The 19,288-nt window shown below is 47.1% G+C and overlaps 1 protein-coding gene across 1 annotated transcript; it reads left to right on the top strand.

The window, feature by feature from the left end:
• The first annotated feature begins 6,110 nt into the window (after positions 1 to 6,110).
• LOC140403435 (dual specificity protein phosphatase 13A) lies at positions 6,111 to 16,160 on the top strand. Its single transcript, XM_072491347.1, has 3 exons — positions 6,111 to 6,280; positions 10,858 to 11,075; positions 15,961 to 16,160. Exons 1-3 carry the CDS (start codon positions 6,111 to 6,113, stop codon positions 16,158 to 16,160), a joined length of 588 nt encoding a protein of 195 aa, XP_072347448.1.
• The last annotated feature ends 3,128 nt before the right edge of the window (positions 16,161 to 19,288 follow it).

The following is a 19,288-nucleotide window of genomic DNA, read 5'->3' as shown; positions in this document are numbered from 1 at the left end:
ATTAGATATACAAACTGCAGTGAGGGCAGCCAATGTAACACCAGTTCCAGAAAGGAGACAGGAAACTGGCTAAATGGAGACACTCGATTGTGGACAGACTCTCAATGCCCAGCTTTAACTCTGCCTAATTGAATGAGGTTTGATTGAGTTAAGATCAGGACCTTAAGATAAATAATCCAAGATCAAATTTATGAACATTTATAAAATATATAAATAGTTTGAGCGAGGCAATAATCTGCCTCCACAAGACATTGGGACTGGATTGTTCCATTATAATACTGTTAAATTGCATAGGCGTAAAGGATTCAAGTATAGAGTTCCCACTCAGTTAAATGAAGGAATGATGGTGATTCAATTCTCTTGTCTGAATTATTACCAGGAGAGACAGATTCTATCTGCCAGCCTTACCGTTCTCAGAACCTCAAGAAGGAATTTTAGACATGCACGTTGGCACAGTGGTTAGCACTGCTGCCTCACAACGCCAGGGACCCGGGTTCGATTCCGGCCTTGGGTGACTGTCTGTGTGGAGTCTGCACGTTCTCCCCGTGTCTGCGTGGATTTCCTCCAGTTTCCTTCCACAATCCAAAGATGTGCAGGTTAGATGGATTGGCCGTGCTAAATTGCCCCTTAGTGCCCAGGAATGTACAGGTTAGGTGGTGTTACGGGGATAACGTGGGCAGGGTGGTCTTTCAGAGGGTCGGTGCAAGTACAATGAGTCAAATGTCCTCCTTCTACACTCCAGGGATTCTATGGGTCTGAGGTCCATGTCTGGAGCAGCCTGTTCACAATCTTCATTTCAAAAATGTTGTGGATATCTTGGGGCAGGTAAGATATGAGGAACTTGCTCAATTTGGTAGGGTTAAGATAATGGAAAGCTGGATGATTGAATGTTGACTCAGCTTCATCCTTATCAGTCAGACATTTGAATCATGTACACCTATCTCTGAGGTGTACATAAATGTGATTAAGATGTGATCCTGTCAGGAAGGAATGTTATTCAAGAGACTCTGGTCCTGAGATTGACGGGAGTGGATCTTTCAACCTCAGGAAGGTAGTGGGTAGAGTTTCAGTCCAGACCTCCAAAATTCCCCTCATGCTTTGTGGTTTTGACTATGTATTTTTTGACAGGGTCCCTGCCCAAACGACAGAGTGATAGACTGGCCTTTCCTCCATTCCTATAGGCAGCTGTCTAGAGCAGGTCACAGCCACAGGTGCAGAGCCTGCAGATGATAGACTGTTGAACATTGTCCAATATTGACCTGAGGGAAGGGGGATCATGATCCAGTCCTGGGGGGGGGGGGTCCGATATCTGACATGGGAGCAGAGGAGAGTGCTTGGATGATGGGGTTCTGATGGGAAGGAAGAAGAAAGGTCCAATCGTACTTCAATTTGTTCATTTTGCAGGAAGGCAGAAGCACTCTTGCTTCTCCTGACCCACAAGCAATGCTGTAGAGGCACTTACCCCCCGAGCTGACCTGGGAAGGCTGGGGAAAGCCTGGTGACCAGGGTTGACTGGAGGTTTTGTGCATGGCTCCATTCACCACCCAAACATGCCAAGCAGTTTTATCATCTGCCCCGACATGCATCTTTCTCACACTATCTCCATCTGTCTTTATGCAGGACAAGCTGGCATACTAGCACAGGGAGAGGTCCCAGCCTGCCACAACTCAAGACCTTCTCTCAGTTCAAACACCGAGCCACAGAGCTAGCTGGAGAGGAGATGGACGGTGCCTGTTGGCAATGGTGAGGTCAGCAGTAAACACCCACGTGAGGATCCTGCACCAGCTCATCCCTCAGCCAAGCACCTGTCGTCTTCAATTAGCTTGAGCCCCAACGACACCTTGGATGAGGATCGTGAGAACATCACACCAGAAGGCCCATCATAGCACTCACCCACACCTTCCACTAGGACTGAGACACATGCTGCAGTGGGACCTTGTAAAATCCAGGCCCGTGACCATGAGGAAGCGATGTTGGATTGGAAAAAAAGGTTCAATAAGACTTACAAGACATTGGTCCCGTGCTGGTACAGGGGCTGCACCTCATCGCTGTAACCATTGGTGGCATCCTTAGTGGCCATGCAAGGGGGGGCAGAGGTGTGCAGGGCACCTCAATCTCACTCCAGCTGCCCCTTCTCAAGACGTTAGCCAGGGGCCCTTGGACACCTCCTGAGATGAAGACCAGCAGATGGACACCCCGGCCTCATCCACCCAGGTGACTCCAGGATTGTCCAGCCAATCCCAATCCCTTCTTCCTGCAACTCCTTCAACTCGAGCTTCACAGGCCAAGGAGAATCCACCTGACCCACAGCAGGACACCCAAAGTAGGCCAAGGTCCTCCAGGGTTCACTACATGTATATAACATTCACAAATGTAAATGGAATCACACCAATTTGCATTACCTCTTGTGCATATGTCCTTTTTATGATGAGCTGTGTTGCTTCAATTAGATGAGATACCATGACTCCTTCCCCTCCCTTATCACACCTGTCGCTATCATGTAGTGTGCTTCCATAATCACTACAGTGTGTGGTCCTTGATCACTCTCTACATCAGTGCTGCCTCAACCTTCATGGAAAGTGTGTTTATGGAATGAACCACATTCACATGCTTTGCAGGGTCATGTTTATTCTTGGCTGTGTAGGATTGAGGCAGAGGTGTTCTCCGATCTCATCTGCATTCTTCAAAGGTGAGGGTGTAACGTACAAGCAGAGATATGTCACTTCATGGAGGTGGATCATACATCATGCATTCCAGCAGGGTTTTCCACTTACGGGGTGTGAATGATTATCTTTCCCGTGGTTCTCGCGGAGTACAAGCTCCCCCCCCGCTGAGGGGTGGGGTAACTCAATGTAGCATTGTAGAAAAGGTTGGCCAATTAGGCACCACCCAGCAAGAGACCCGGTGGGGATCTATCGGGAACCTGGGGAGGGATTCTCTGAATTCTCCGGTGCCGGGGTTTTGGCGGGGGCAGGAATCGCGCCGTGCCGGTCGGCAGCCGTTGGCAGCGGCACACCCCCCCCCGCCGATTCTCCGGCCCGCGATGGGCCGAGTGGCCGCCCGTTTTCGGCCGGTCCCGCCGGCGAAAATCAAACCAGGTCTGTACCGGCGCTCCCGCGCATGCGCCAACTCGCGCTGGTCGGTGGAGGCCCTTCAGCGCCGGCTGGCGCCACACCAACACCGTCGGCGCCGGCCTAGCCCCTGAAGGTGCAGAGGACTCCGCACCTTCCGGCCGGCCCGATGCCGGAGTGGTTCACGCCCCTCCTCGGAACCAGTACGGCCCGCCCCGCCGGGTAGGGGAGAATCCTGTCCCTGAATTGTAAATAAATCAAACTTCCTTATTTTACTCAGTGCGTATTCCCGCTATTAAAATATTGTAACCAATGCTCTTCCGTTTAGTATGTCACATGATGACATCATCAGGGGCATCCAGCTTACACTGTGAGCAAGCGTCACCTGTGCAATAAACTCAGACTTGTGATTAAGTAACCGACAGTGTGGCAACCTGGTTATCCTTTGTCTGTACTCCAAGTATAATTAAACCCCCCACAAACCTAATAGAGCCCATACTCAGAGTTAGTGTGTGCTGCTCTCTGCCAACCGCATTTCCGAGTGGACACCCAATCAGCTCACCAATTAGTGGGAGAACTGTGAGATCTCAAAGTGTTGAAGCTCTGCCCCTCTCAACCCCATTATTGCCCTGGCACTTGAACCGACAACCTTGATCGTCTCTCAACCTGTAATTGTCTGGAATGCGGCCACAAGGCTCTGGTCACAACCTTGGGTGGCAGCGCCAATCATCCCATCACCTAACCACTGACTGAGGTGAGTGAGGCTCATTGAAAATGGTGATTTTGGTGGTCAACAGAGCCATTAGCATACTCTGGGATCACAAATCATAGTTTTGGACAACGTGGAGGAAAGAAATGGGATAGGAGCGAGCATGTACTGAAGGGGAAGTCTTAGCAACGACTCATCACCTTGAGGAGGTCTTATGGCGCAGTGGTAGCGTTCCTACCGCTGGACCAGAAACTCCGGGTTCAAGTCCAACTCCAGGACTTGTTGGTCACAAAAGCTGTGTTCAACGGGCTGATTATCAGCTCGGGAATCCTCCCACTTCTCCCCACCATTCCCCAAAGGGAAAAACAGTGTGGCAGTGTGAAAATACTGAAGACAAATGCACCTTGAGGGCCTCATGGGGTCGCAGCACTTTGGAGTTTGCAAGGACCAGGGTCAGGACTGGCCATGAGGGCACAATGAGTCATAAAGAGGAGGCATTTTAATGTATGGTATTCAAGTATCTTTAGGTGGTGCACTGCATAGCAAGGTGAGGATAGAAGCAAGCTAGCATCCCTAACTGAGAGTGACAGATGTTGATGTGATGGAGACAGAGGATTGAGTCGTCTCTGATTAAATGCAAATCTGCGGATTGTTCTCGGCTGCGTTGGCGTCAATGTCACCATCAAGGTTATGCCGAATGCATTGTCCCATTGTCGGAGGTGGATCTCCTTGAGGAACTTTGCCAGATTGAAGTCACACAGCTATGAAGCCACATGGTGGCACAGTGGTTAGCACTGCTGCCTCACAGTGCCAGGGACCCAGGCTCCATTCCAGCCTTGAGTGACTGTCTGTGCGGAGTCTGCACGTTCTCCCCGTGTCTGCGCGGGTTTCCTCCGGGTGCTCCGGTTTCCTACCACAGTCACAAAGGTGTGCCGGTTAGGTGGGGTTACGGGGATTGGACGGAGAATGGGCCTGGGTGGGGTGTTCTTTCGGAGGGTCGGTGAAGACTCAATGGGCCAAATGGCCTCCTTCTGCACTGTAGGGACTCTATGGGTCCATGTTAGTGGAACAGTTCCTGGCTCTTGTGGACTGGGATGTTGGAGAGACACGTGCAGAGGCAGCACCTTCTGACATCTGATACCTGAACTCCCTCCTCTAGTTGGCACTTGATGTCAGCAAGGACACATGCCCCCGAAGCTTCATCATCCTTCAAAGGGCCAGGACAATGTGAGCTTGGTGTGTAAATATTCACTGTCGTATTGAAGTGAGGGGGGTGAAATGAGAGCAACACCAACACTGTTGGCCCTTGATGGAGGACACTTGGTGAAGAGGGTCCTCATGGCAACTCCTCCTCCTCCTCTTGGACTCTAGCACGCAGGCCTGCTTCATCTGGCCCTTGCGATGGCTTCTTCCCCTGCAACCTCAGCCTCCTCCAACTCAACACCCTCACCCGCTTTGCCACCTGCCTCACTGGGGGAGATGTGCAGTTCCTTCATGTCGGCCCCCTTGTGCAGCACACAGCAAGCCACGACGATCCGTGAGGTTGTACTGGGGTGCTCCCCATTTCTTTCCAGGCATCGAATTCACGTCTTTAAGACGCCTATGGTCTACTCCTCCAATGCCTGGGTAGCATGAGCATCATTGTACCTTCTCTATGCAGGATTCTGGGGCCACCGCATGGGCATCATCAGCCACATCTTTTGCGGATATCCGTGATCACCGAGGAACCAACCCTGGATCCTGTGTGGTCCCACCAAGCTGTCCAGGATCTACTCAAGCTGTACGTGTCGCGGGCACCTCCTGGGTACCTCCTGGGTATCTGACGCAATCCTGCATGATAGGCTTCTCACGACTGAAGCGATACATTGAGCAGGCGGAAACATTTCCTGTTTATGGTTTGGATTGGGTGTTGCCGAGGAACCACATGAATGCAACCAATGGCACCCTGCGCCTGTGGGGTGAAATCTCTTCAAAGCCCACCGCTCCGGCCTCCTGGCTCGCTTGATCTACCGAATTGTAGGCCTTGACAAAAAAAGGGCGTCAGTCACCTCATGTAGGCATTTGTGAGTGGCCAGGAGATCAAGCCCAAAGTTCCTGTTAGAAATTGTTCATTTATTTTACCTTTCAAAATTTCCTAAATAGGATTTTACTCTGGAGCCTGCAAGATCTGAATTTCGATACCGAATTAAAACGTAGCGTCGCTTAGCAGAATCTGTACTTGCACCTGTTCATAAACATCACATTGTTTGGCTGGCAGACAAGAACTCTGCACAGTCAACACTCAACAACGCGTGTGAGCCACAGAGATCACAAAACAAACCCAGATTATAATGGCATCGAACGAAGTAACGCAATTCAGTGGCAATCCCACTTTTCCCAGGAACTCGAGCCCGAACTGCAGCACTCCCACAGTCGCAGAGCTGGAGGAAATCTTGCGCAACAACAGAGTTCCGCTCAGCCGTATCGATGAAGTATGGCCTAATCTCTACATAGGAGACTTGTAAGTACATCTTCAAACGGCAGAGATAGTGCTGGCAAGGTCAGTGTGTTGAGAAACACTGATTGGGTGAAGTAGGGAGTAGGGGAGGGGATGTAGGGCAGGAGAAAGAAGCTAAATATCTCCTCATTGTGTCTAATCAATCATTAGATTTTAAATTGTGTTTGGTGTGGGCCGCTGGAGTCTTCCAAATTCTCACCATGAAGCTGCCCTAATGCTTTAGCAAACTGCCCAGTCCTGTTATTTATTTAATTTTATTCATTTTTCCACTTAAGGGGCAATTTCGCGTGACCAATCCACCTACCTTGCACATCTTTTTGGGTTGTGGGGGTGAGACCCTTGCTGACACGGGGAGAATGTGCAAACTGCACAAGGACAGTGACCCGGGGCCAGGATTGGACCCATGTCCTTGGCGCCATGAGGCAGCAGTGCTAAGCACTGCGCTACCGTGCCGCCCCCAGTCCTGTTATGTGCTTTTTATGAAAGCAGGCGTATGGGAACAGACACGATGGGCTGAATGGCCTACTTCTGCTGCTATGTCTTAGGGACTGTATTGTGGGGGCAGCGGGGGTAAGAATGGAATCAAAGGGTTTTAAGCTCTATTTCTGAGCCAGGCGCAGACTATTTCACAAAATCAGGGGGCGTTCCCATCCCTCTCTTATATACAGGCAAACGAGAGGAGAAACGTTAATGAGGCAACCCATGCCAGTCCGCCAATGAATAGCAAGCTGGGTGACTGGTGAAGGGATTCCTAATGAGGAGGAAAGAAAGTAACTTGTAAAAGTGTGGGTTCAGGTAGAGGGGCAATAGCTTGGTTGAGGGGCCTAATTCTCCCTACCCTCACCGGCCTTTGACTTTGTGGATGAAGATTTCTCAGTCTGGGGACTCGTGCGATTGGTGTCCGCAAACTGATGGTGAACCAACTGTTCTTATGCAGCCTGAGGAGAAGACAGCAGTGCTGTTTGTCAGGATTCCGCCTGGATTCGCGTTCAATAAATGTCTCGGGAAACTCTTTACTGGCAAGCTTCAGTGTTTTATAAAATGGTGAGAAAATTGCATTGATCCAAATAATTCAGCAATGAGACAGAAAACAACTTTGAATGTTCTTCAACACAAGAGAAAGTGAAGCAATACACCCGCAATACCAGTACTGAAGGTACAGCACATTGAGGACTGGATGGTGTAAATGCAAATAATAATAATCTTTATTATTGTTACAAGTAGGCTTACATTAACACTGCAATGAAGTTACTGTGAAAATCCCCTAGTCGCCACACTCCGGCGCCTGTTCAGGCACACTGAGGGAGAATTCAGAATGTTCAATTCACCTAACCTGCACATCTTTTGGGACTTGTGGTAGGAAACCGGAGCGCCCGGAGGAACCCCGCGCAGACACGGGGAGATCGTGCAGACTCCGCACAGACAGTGACCCAAGCCGGGAATCGGACCTGGGACCCTGACGCTGAGAAGCAACAGTGCTAACCACTGTGCTACCGTGCTGCCCAGTTGCCGGAAACCGGAAATGAAAACAGAACGCATTGGAAATACTCAGCAGGTCTGGCAGCATCTTTGAAGAGAGAGAAACAGAGTTAACGTTTTGAGTTCAAAATGACTTCTTCATTAAATCTTGGGTTCTGCTGCAGCATTCCTCATGAGGACGGTTCCCACATGGAGCCAGGAGGTCCTGTTAGAAGTCGAGCCAGACCAGACATTTTTTCAAAGAAAACAGAAAATGCTGGACAATCTCAGCAGTTCTGACAGCCTCTGTGGAGAGAGAATAGAGAGAACTGGAAATGGGGTCAGATTTATACTGTTGGGGGGAAGGGTGGTGTGAAACATTAGAGAGCCAGCAATAGGTGGAGGCTAGGAAGAGATTGACTTTGATGCCGGGACAGAAAGACAAAGGGAATGTGAATGGTGTTGTAATGGTACATTAAGAGACCAGAATGTGTTACAGCCTTCTGGATTTAACATTGAGTTCAACAACTTCAAACTCTGAACACTCTCCTCCACCTCCAACCCATTTTTATTTCTATCGATTTATTTTCATTTCTTCCATCGATCCCTTTTTCCCTCACCACTGTCTCCTCTTCCGACACTCCACCGGACTCGGGCCACCTGCTCCCCGTTCCAAGTTGTTCTCAGACACATTGCTTCCCGTTGTTCTGCCATTCTGATCTCTCAATGGGCCACTATCAGCCAAGATCATCACCATTTACATTCCCTTGGGCTTTTTGTCCACAACATCTTTGTCAATGTCCACCTGTCGCTGGCTCGCTATCTGGCCTCACTGCTCCACACCCCCCTCCCCTCCCACAACAGTATAAATCTGACCCCATTTCCAGTTCTCTCTATTCTCTCTCCACAGATGCTGTCAGAGCTGATGAGATTGTCCAGCATTTTCTGTTTTTGTTTCAGATTCCAGCATCCGCAGTAATTTGCTTTTATTTTAGGGTAATCAGGAAGTTGAGGTAATACTGCCACTCTCACTCACCGAGTGGCCAACTTTCACACTGACCTTCATTTTGCCCACAAAATGCCAACCGGTTTGGTGCGATAACCCTGGTGGCTTCCCGTCTTGGGTTTCGGAAACAGGGCAATCACGATCCTTCCACATTTTGGAACCACGATGGACGCTTATCTCGTGAGGCAATTGTTAGGGTCGGCTGGACAGCTCACCTGCTGGCTTCACAGGCTGGAAGGAATGGAATAGGCAGCCTAAACGTTCTAATTCACCTGCCCACCAGCTTCATTCCCGCGTGAGCAGGAGGAGAGAGCAAAATGCTGAGCTGAGGATGAAATGAAAATGAAATTCGCTTATTGAAGTCACAAGTAGGCTTCAAATAAAGTTACTGTGAAAAGCCCCTAGTTGCCACATTCCGGCGCCTGTTCGGAGAGGCTGGTACGGGAATTAAACCCGCGCTGCTGGCCTGCCTTGGTGTCCTTTCAAAGCCAGCGATTTAGCCCTGTGCTAAACCAGCCCCTAACCAAAGGAATCATTTTTGGCTAATTCTCAACATTACCTGAATGGCTTTTTTTTTCAAATTGTGGGGGTCGCTGGCTGGGTCAGCATTTATTGTCCATCCCTAATTACCCTCGAGAAGGTGACGGCGTAGCTGCCGTCCTGAACCGCTGCCGTCCACGTGACGTAGGCACACCCACAGTGCCGGGTTACACTGAAATGAGCATCTTAGCGGAGTTACAGTGCAGGAATTCTTAACTAGGAGTTTGAGAGATAAGCAGATGAGCGATTCCCTGAGGTTCGCTCGAGTAATTACTTGTGTATCCCTTGCAATCAATGTATGTCAAAGTGAGTAAGGGAACACCGGGATGCTGAAGTCACGATAAATAAAACAACAGATGTGAAGTGCCGGGCTTGCTGCTTGCCCAATGAACCAGAGCCTGGAAACTTATGTTTCAATAAAGTAGCAGTGTCATGGGTTATAGAGACCTGAAACATTACACTAAACACTTTGAATTGTGTGTCAGACAGCAGGATAAGCTGGGACAGTTGTTTCAGCTCCAAGACCTGGCTTGATCCAAGTCAGAAGTTGTATAGAGGGATTGATCTTTTTAACATAGTCCCTTAGCGCTGTGGGCTCCTTGCATTAAACCATTGGAGAATTTAGTGCAAATTGACATTCCTCTCAGAGAGACTACAAAATATGACCCACCCCCCATCCCCCGGGACAGGCAAACCAAGCAAAACTCCATAGACATCGGAAGGACTGGAAGATCCCATCGGTTCCCAATGGCAGGAGACCACTGCTGTGGGGAAGGGACAGAAAATTCCACCCGTCGAATCATGGAGTAATTTACAGCAGAGAAGGAGGCCACTTGGCCATTGAGTCTCTGCTGGTCCTGCTATAGAGCAATCCAGGCAGTCCCGTTCCCCCACTCTATCTCTTGCTGTCATGCAACCTTTTCCCCTTCGAGCCTTCATCCAATTTCCTTTTCAAATCATTTTGCAAAACAGAAAATTCCGCCCAATGTCGCTGCTCGTGGGCAGCATGTTCCAGGCTATTACACTCAGTGAGTAAAACTGTTCTTTCTCACATCCGCACTGCGCCCCCCCCCCCCCCCCACCCCCACCCCACAGACCTGTATCTCTCATTCTAAACCCTTAAACCTGTGCCCCCCTTTGGTCCTTTCATCATCAGCTGATGGGGAAAGTCTTTCCTTGACGACCTTATCCAAAGCTGTCACAATCTTGTACGCCACTACCAAATCTCTCTTCAATCTCTTTGGAGAAGGTTCGCACCTTCTCCAATCCAACCTTGTCGCCAAAATCTCTCACCCTGCCCTGCATCCACTCTGGTGAATCTCCTCTGCACCCTCAGAAAAATCCTCACCCCTGTAATCTTGGGCTGGTGAGAGGAAAGGGAAGTAGTTCCTGATGAGGAATTGAACGCTGACAGTATTATGCCCAAAATTGGAATAGTGAGCCATCTTCATCGTTAGCTTCCCTCACCTTGAGAAGCACAACGCTTCACCAGAAGTACAAGTAACAATACTCAAGTCGCATTGTAAAGACGATTGCATGCTTGTAAAATATATCCTGATGTATCTTGCTTCATTAGGACAGTGGCCCTTGACAGATTCCGCCTGTGGAAGTTGGGGATCACTCATGTGTTAAATGCTGCACACAAACAGATCGCTTCCAGTGGATGCCAAGATTTCTATGGGACCAGTGTGGATTATTATGGTATAGCAGCTCAGGACTTACCAAACTTTGACATTGCTGCCCATTTCAACTCTGCGAGTGAATATATATATCGAGCCCTGGATATACTGGGAGGTGAGCAACCATTGTAATATTTCAAATAGTCTGAGAAACTATCTTGATTCTTAATTGCATCACAAAAGAGAACACATGGTGAGCATAATGTTCTTCCAGTAACTCAAGCTGATTGAGGTCATTATTAACTGAGCTGCACAAACTGGAGAGGCCCTACATTTAGTCCTCGATCTACATAGCTCGGGTAATAACTGCCTTAATCAGTCACTACTGAGCTGGTACATCCATCAGGGGCTCTCCATTCGATTTTACCAACTCTTGTTCGGATTGGGAATCAGTCCGGACTCCAGCTCCTGGTGAACATTCAGTTATTCCTTTTGGATTTGCACACGAGAGAGTTCACAAATCCTCCAGGTTTACCCAGTCTTTATGTATCGAGGGTTGACCTTGGCCATGCCCGTGACACAACAAAGTCAAGTTTCAGACTTTGGCCTTACAATTGGACGGAAAGAAAAAAACCAGGTAACGCCCTGGGTTTCATCAAAGGAAAAAGAGACAACTAATTTACCAACTAGCTGAATTCCAGAATTTAAAATCCAACATGTTTCACAATCCTTTCCCATGGTTTCTCTGTGTCTCTTTACCGCACCTCTTTTTCCAAAGAAATGCCATTAAATCTCAATTGAGGTGGTGGGTGTGGGGTGGATAACGGTACAGGGTGGTTAGGGGGGAACAACCTTTAAAAAAAACAGACTTTCATTGTCTCAAATGAAGGCTTGTTGTTATTTCACTAGTTGTAAGTCCAAATAACGAAGACTGGTCTCTGATGTGTACAAATCTATCACATAGAACTGCTCCGTCTGAACAATTACCTCTGGCGACACAGAGCATTCACTCAGAGGAGTAAATTCATCACCAATGAAATGAAAATGAAAAAAAAATTGCTTCCTGTCACAAGTAGGCTTCAATGAAGTTACTGTGAAAAGCCCCTAGTCGCCACATTCCGGCGCCTGTTCGGGGAGGCTGTTACGGGAATTGAACTGTGCTGCTGGCCTGCCTTGGTTTGCTTTCAAAGCCAGCGATTTAGCCCTGTGCTAAACAGCCCCTGGTGCTGAAATGCACCAAGGTTTAGCTTATCACGTTCAGAAGAGTAAATATAGAGAAACTGACTCCACTGTCTGAAATGTTGCTCGACCAAAGAACCGAGATTTAAGGCAATTTCCAACACAACCTGAGGCGATATGAGTGGTTAGGATTTGGAATTGGCATGACTTGATAGAGCAGAGATTCAATATTTGCCTTCAATAGGGAGTTGGATATATATCTGCAGATGTAATTGGATGGATATGAAGGAATGATTGGGGTAGTGAGACTAACTGGATTGCTCTTTGAAAGAGTCAGTGCAGACCCGATGGGCCGAATGTCCTCATGCTGGTCTGTACTAGTGTTACCTGGGCTCGTGCACAGTTAATTCCACCCCACTTGACCCGGAGCCGCAACATAATTGAAATTAACAAATAATTCTCAGAAAACAACTGAAGTCTTTGGTCCTTGGCTACCCAATAATTACAGTCACCAGGTTTGTAAATTTAAACACTGTTAATTTTTATTAATAACAATAGCTATAATCAAATATGTAGAAACTACAACTGGTTATCTAATTCTGAACCCCTCCCCCCTCTTTAACTTGCACTCTCTGCTCACACAAACAAGACAGACAAACAAACACAGAGGGGGGAAAAAGGGTGTAAAAATAATGCTGAAAGTAAAAGGAAAAGAGCTTTTGTTTCAGATTATTGCCTTCTAGCACACCTTCCTTCAGTCTAGACTTTCCGTTTGAGAGCTATGATTTCAATCTTTAATGGTTTTCACTGTAGATCTATCCAGGTTCTCTGCAGGATCAGAAATACAGCAGGTGTGCAGCTATTCTGGAGAAAGATAGAGAGAGAACGTGCAGCTTGTTTTCACCTCTGAGCGTCCAGGACCTGACTGTCCATTCCTTGGTTCTCTGAAAACCATCCCAGTCGGGTGGGACCCAATCATCACCTGTTGCCAGGCAGAATTTGGCCTTTTGACAATTCATTGGCCACAAGCCAACCAACCGAACCTCATCCCTCCGATCTCTCGGGTGCCAAAAAGTCTGCGTTCTGCCTTCCAAAGGGAGTCCATGTAGGAAGATGGATGGGTGGGAATTGTTATTGGTTAAGATGCAAATGGCAGAGTATTGATACTGCTGGCACTATCAGTACATTCAGTTTCATAAATCGTGGAACGTTCAACAATAATAGGAAAGATATGGATGGATTTATCAGGAAACACTTCTCTTGTAGAGAGGCAGAAATTCAGCTCCAACCTAAATGTGCCTGAATCAACACTAATTGTTCATGCAAAAGGAAAGCCTGATTGACAACTTGCCCCTTGGTTAGTGAAGCTCAGTGCTCATGATTAATTTGCAATGCAAAATATGTCTTGGCTGTAAGGAGAAAAATTAATTTTAGACCAAGCGGACACATTGTAAAAACACAACCACAGATGGGACAATTCTCCAAAATGTTCAAAATCTGTGCAAAATAGATTTTAGTACTGTCTTGAGAAACGGGAGCATTCAGATTGATAATGAGTTTGTTCCCTTGTGAGTAACTCACTTTTTTCAATTCTACCCTATTTTTGAGTCAGACTTTTGAATAACAAATTTGGACTCCAGTTCTGTCATTCACACTTGCTTTGTGAGGGAGACTGTGCATGAATACATTGAAGACAATTTGACACACAGTCCACTGCCCCCCCCCCCCCCCCCCCCCAATCACTCGCCATTTCCCCGAGCTGAGTCAGTCATGCTAAGTATGCGTTACATTGAGCTCAGATTTTCTGTGCATCTCATGGATACTTTGGGGTGACATTTTTTGATGCAATTACATGCAAATCAGCCTTGGTGGAAGAGTTCCTTATTGAAGCTTGACAACGGGCGGCACGGTGGCGCAGTGGTTAGCACTGCTGCCTCACGGCGCTGAGGACCCGGGCCCCATCTCACAAAAACGTCGAGAAGATTCAACGCTGTGTCAGGACTTGACATAAATCGATCCTGGCCCAGATATGGCCGTTCTGACACACTCGTACATCACGAACAATCATTGATTTTCGAGGCCAAAGTTTTCAAACCGTATGTGATACACTTCAGATGCTGGTGAAAAGTAATTGAAATGTGTTTTTTTTAATCACCAGCAGAGGGAGCACTGGAACAACATTCGCAGGACTTCACAGAACTCAGATCCTGATTATCTTTCCTCCACTCAATTCCTTATATCCTTAAGGTTTTTACCTCTGGCTGGGATAGTCTCACAGGTACCAGTTGCCCACTGGTACGTTGTCCCTGTGGCCATTATTTATGGACAAGCTGTTGAACAGGAGGTTGGACAGCAAGACTAAGCCTGACCCCCTGCCCTGTGTCCCAATTGGCAGGATCAGGTGATCCATTCCTGTCACCGCTGATTGATGTGACATTATACAAATATGCAACATGTGTTAGGGCAGCACGGTGGCGCAGTGGGTTAGCCCTGCTGCCTCACGGCGCCGAGGTCCCAGGTTCGATCCCGGCTCTGGGTCACTGTCCGTGTGGAGTTTGCACATTCTCCCCGTGTTTGCGTGGGTTTCACGACCCAAAAGATGTGCAGCGTAGGTGGATTGAACACGCTAAATTGTCCCTTAATTGGAAAAAATGAATTGGGTACTCTAAATTTATTTTTAAATGTTATGTTAAAACTAGCCACTAGATGGAGCTAAGGGACAGTACTATAAAAGACACTGACTCTTAGGCTTCTGGGAGAGAGTGGAGTAGAGGTAGAGGAGACTAAAGTAAAGTTCATTGTAGAGCTAGAAAAGACAGAATATAGTTATAGTTAGAATATAGAGATAGTGTTAGTGAGTATTGTTAATCTATTGTTACGTTAGGAATAAGTGCCAAATAAGTTGGTCTAGATAGGACACGTGATGGCGCAGGCTTGGAGGGCCGAAGGGTCTGTTCCTGTGCTGTACTGTTCTTTGTTTTTTCTAAATCAAGTAGTGTAAATAAAGTTAGTTTAGTTCATGAAAAGAGCTTCAAGTGTCTTTCTGAAAACTACGCATCCTGAAGTCAACCTCACGAAGATAACCACAATTGACGCCAACCATTCTGTTGCCCTGGCTGTGTATCTATCTCAGCCCAGACTGGCAATAAAACCTGGGCCCTCCTTGACATCTACAGTCAAATATGTTGTGTTGGGTGTTCCGATACACAAATGATCCAACACGGTTGTAGATGGTTTTATTGTCTTAAACAATAACAACTAATAACTGCTGGCTGAGGATCGTGCTTCACCAGCTAACCTGTGGACCCAGCCCTTTCACTATCTTGGTGAGGCACTCAGCACATGGTGTATGTCTGAGTGGCACGCTGTGAGCTCTGTGCTCTGAGCTAGCTCCTGGTAGAAATGAGCGGGAACTGTGGTGTTCCCTGTTTTATAGTGCGTGTGCTCTCACTGGTGATTGGCTGCGATGTTGTGTGTGTGTTGGTTGGTCCAACTACCTGTCCATCAGTGTGTGTGTGATTGCACCATGATATGCTAATGTGGATATCATGACAAAATACTCAAGCTATTCCACTGGGGGGACACTCTGAAGCTCAATCTCACAGCAATTGTTTCATGTTCAGACACCTCAGAATCACATGATTTACAGGAACTTATACATTGTATTTTAATGTATTGTAAATCAAAAAGTGAAATAATGTGGCATATTTCATTTGTTGTCATTTCTCAGTAGTGCCTCTGGCGAGCATCCCAGTGTCTAATGACTAGGAGGCTTTGAGCTGTCTTATTGTAAGAACAATGTTACAGATGACCAAAGATGGTACAATGGAAATGTCCAGATGGTTAAATATTGTGTGTTTTGTTTTTTCACCCCTTCTCAGGGAAGGTCTTTGTCCACTGCACTTTCGGATACAGCAGATCAGTCTCCTTAGTGTTGGCCTACCTGATGACTTACCATCACCTTTCTCTGCTCAATGCACTTAAGACAGTCGCCTCTCACCGTCGTATTTTTCCTAATCGAGGATTTTTAAGGCAGTTACGGGACTTTGACACAAAATTACAAGAGGAAAGGATCGTATGATGTTCTCCCTCTATTGAGCCTGATTTTGGCACAGCTCAACAGTAGCTGTACCCAGCATGGCTAGCATTGACCCTTCCAGCATTCTGTGTACCACTGTGATTACAGCTGTCTGAAACCTCTCCTCACTACCAGAGACAGAGGTTCACTTCAATTTTTATTTCAGTCAAAATGAACTTTTATCTGATTTCTCAATGTTTTGACAAAAAAAACGTCACCACTATCTTAGCGGCAAGGTACAAAATGACCTGCATCAATGATCAGCACATTACCATATCCACAGCTTAGTAACCGCACAAGCCTCCTGTCACCAGCTCAGATTGTTTAATATTCTATTTAAATATAATCAGTACATTTGTACAGCCTCTCAAAAAAAGATGACTAAATATTCAGCTTATCACATGAACCGTCATATTCCATTTGGGACATTGTCATTTATAATTATGAAGCTGCGTCACTTGGTGAATGTTTCATGTCTGTAACTCAGTGATGCAAATTTGCAATGGTTTGTTGTCACATGTTGCCACAAACAGTTAAGACCATTGCTTATTATTTTATTAAATACATTTAGAGTACCCAATTATTATTTTTTTCCCAATTAAGGGGCAATTTAGAGTGGCCAATCCACCTAGCCTGCACTTCTTTGGGCCGTGGGGGCGAAACCCACACAGACAGGAGAAGAACGTGCAAACTCCACATGGACCTGGGGCCAGGATCGGACCCGGGTCCTCGGCGCCGTGAAGCAGCAGTGCTAACCACCATGCCGCCCCACTACCATTTCTTTTTAATGAAGGCTTTTCTTTAAGACTCAAGGGAACACTTTTGATCTGGAAGGCCGAGGGTTCAACCTTCTTTCTAAAGACATGAGCACATACCTTGGCTAACACTTCAGTCGGCACTGATGGAGTGCTGCAATGTTTGACGTGCTTTTTTTTGTACAATACGTTAAATTGGGGTTCCAGTTCTTTTCTCAGATAGACATTAAAGATCCCATAGCCCTGTTCGAAGAAGAGTAAGGGAGTGCCACTGGTGGCCAACATTTAATCCTCGCCCAGGAACACATAGGGAAATAGATTTTCTACTCGTTTACCTAATTGCTTCATCTGGAGTCCTGCTTTGTGCAAATTGATTGTCCTGTTCATCCACATACAGTAGTGAATCCACTTCAAAAGTAATCCATTGTTACTGAAGCCTCTTTCTAAGCATGTTGTGGGCTCTTTTCACTCCCAAGAGGTTGGATACCTTTACCTTTTTAGGCCATGGCTGAGGCCTGCTCCTCTTTAATTTGAGGTGGGGGATTCTGTCCATTTTAAAGTTGACCCTACTCCAGCACCATCAAGAATGTCCCTTATTGGCAGAAGTGAGCTGCTGCCTACTGGTGGGAATCCGACTGGAAACACATCCTGCAAAGCTAATGACCCCCCAATCCAAACGTTTATATATATATCACCCCCTAATCCTCCCCCCACCACCCCCTTCTCCAACTCCTCGATCCAGAATCACAGAATCCTCCTGTGCAGAAGGAGGCCATTCGGCCCACTGAGTCTGCACCGATCATCCGAAAGAGATCTCGCCCAGACCCACTCCTCCGCTCTATCCCCATAAACCCACCTAACCTTTGGAAGCTAAGTGACAATTTAGCCCCTTAGTGGCAGTCAGGAAGAATACCAAGACTAGAAAGTTTGCCAGCATCCATGCACCAGCATTGAGAAACAGGAGGAGGGAAATATTCTTTTAAAAAACTTTTAAAAACATTTTTCAAAGTATCCAGTTCTTTTTCTTCCAATTAAGGGGCAATTTACCTACCCTGCATATCTTTGGGTTGTGGGGGCGAAACCCACGCAAACACGGGGAGAATGTGCAAACTCCACACAGGCAGTGACCGAGGGCCAGGATCAAACCTGGGTCCTCGGCGCCGTGAGGCAGCAGTGCTAGCCACTGTGCCACTGCGGCAGCCAAGGAGGAGGGAAATACTATTGCTTTGGGAAAATGCTCATCACTCAGAGAAGTCAGGCAGAATGTTTGATTCCTAACCCAAGGTTGTGAATACAAACACAAACAGAGATCGCATTGGGGAAGAGTTTTGCCAGCTCACTAAAATGAAGGGGAAAATGGTGGAGTAGTGGAAACGCCATTGGTCTAGTCAGGCTGATGCTCTGGGGACATGGGTTCAAATCCCTGCTGCCCTGATGGATTTAAGTTCAATTAATGAATCTGGAACTGAAAGCGAGTCTCAGTTATGGTGACCATGGCAACCATCATCGATTGTCGTGAAAACCCATCTGGTTCATTAATGTCCTTTAGGGAAGGAAATCTGCCGCCCTTACCTGCTCTGGCCTACAGGTGACTCCAGACCTACAGCAATGTGGCTGACTCTGTGGCTACGCAATTCGAGGGCAATCAGGGATGGGCAACAAACGTTGGCATTGCCAGTGACACCCACCTCTCATGAAAGAATAAAGGGGGGAAAAAAATGGACAGAACTGAAGGAGTGAACGTCTTTTTGGAACAGCCAGTCACAAAGAGGAATGGGACCTATGGTTTAGCAATGGCTCATCTTCCTGATAAATCGAGGGAGCAGCAATGGGAAAATAGCGAATCACCAGCTACCAAGAGCACATATTTTAAAGTCTGAACTATACTGGACTATTTTGCCCTGTTACCCACAATCCCCTTCAAACACACGCAGGCCTGAGGTTTGTTCAGAGGTTTCAAGTTCCAGTCCTCGTTGGGATGCTTTATGTGTGTCAGTGATCCATCCATTGTTTCAGAAGGCAGTGCTTGATTTTTACTGCAGTGCTGTCAGAGGGGATTGTCGTACCCACGGGCCCATTTAGTAACAAACAAAAATAAACTTAGAGGCTTAATACTCATGTCCAAGCATCCATGTTGTTTTGCTCGGTCTTTGGGGTGGAGAGGGATTGTCTTTCTGGATCAAACCATGAGTAAGAAGGCCCTCGATTCCACAGACATGAGTGACCAATTAGTTGATTAACGCTCTGTGGAACACGTTGGTTCCTGATACGTTGGAGACTGGCTGAGCAAAGCTGAATTACAGAACAGTTATTCCAAGCTTTGCTAATTCCCATTCCATTGGATCCCCTCTACCCACAGCACATGTGATTCTTCAA

The sequence above is a fragment of the Scyliorhinus torazame genome, chromosome 28 (genome assembly GCF_047496885.1).
Source record: "Scyliorhinus torazame isolate Kashiwa2021f chromosome 28, sScyTor2.1, whole genome shotgun sequence".
NCBI classification, from domain to species: Eukaryota; Metazoa; Chordata; class Chondrichthyes; order Carcharhiniformes; family Scyliorhinidae; genus Scyliorhinus; species Scyliorhinus torazame.
Note: the sequence above shows the minus strand (reverse complement) of the source record. Positions and strands in the feature narration are given on the sequence as shown.

Coding starts and splice junctions, on each gene's coding strand:
- LOC140403435 (XM_072491347.1), top strand. CDS start 6,111: ATGGCATCGAACGAAGTAACGCAATTCAGTGGCAATCCCACTTTTCCC. Junction 6,281..10,857: donor AATCTCTACATAGGAGACTT/GTAAGTACATCT, acceptor TTGCTTCATTAG/GACAGTGGCCCTTGACAGAT. Junction 11,076..15,960: donor AGCCCTGGATATACTGGGAG/GTGAGCAACCAT, acceptor ACCCCTTCTCAG/GGAAGGTCTTTGTCCACTGC.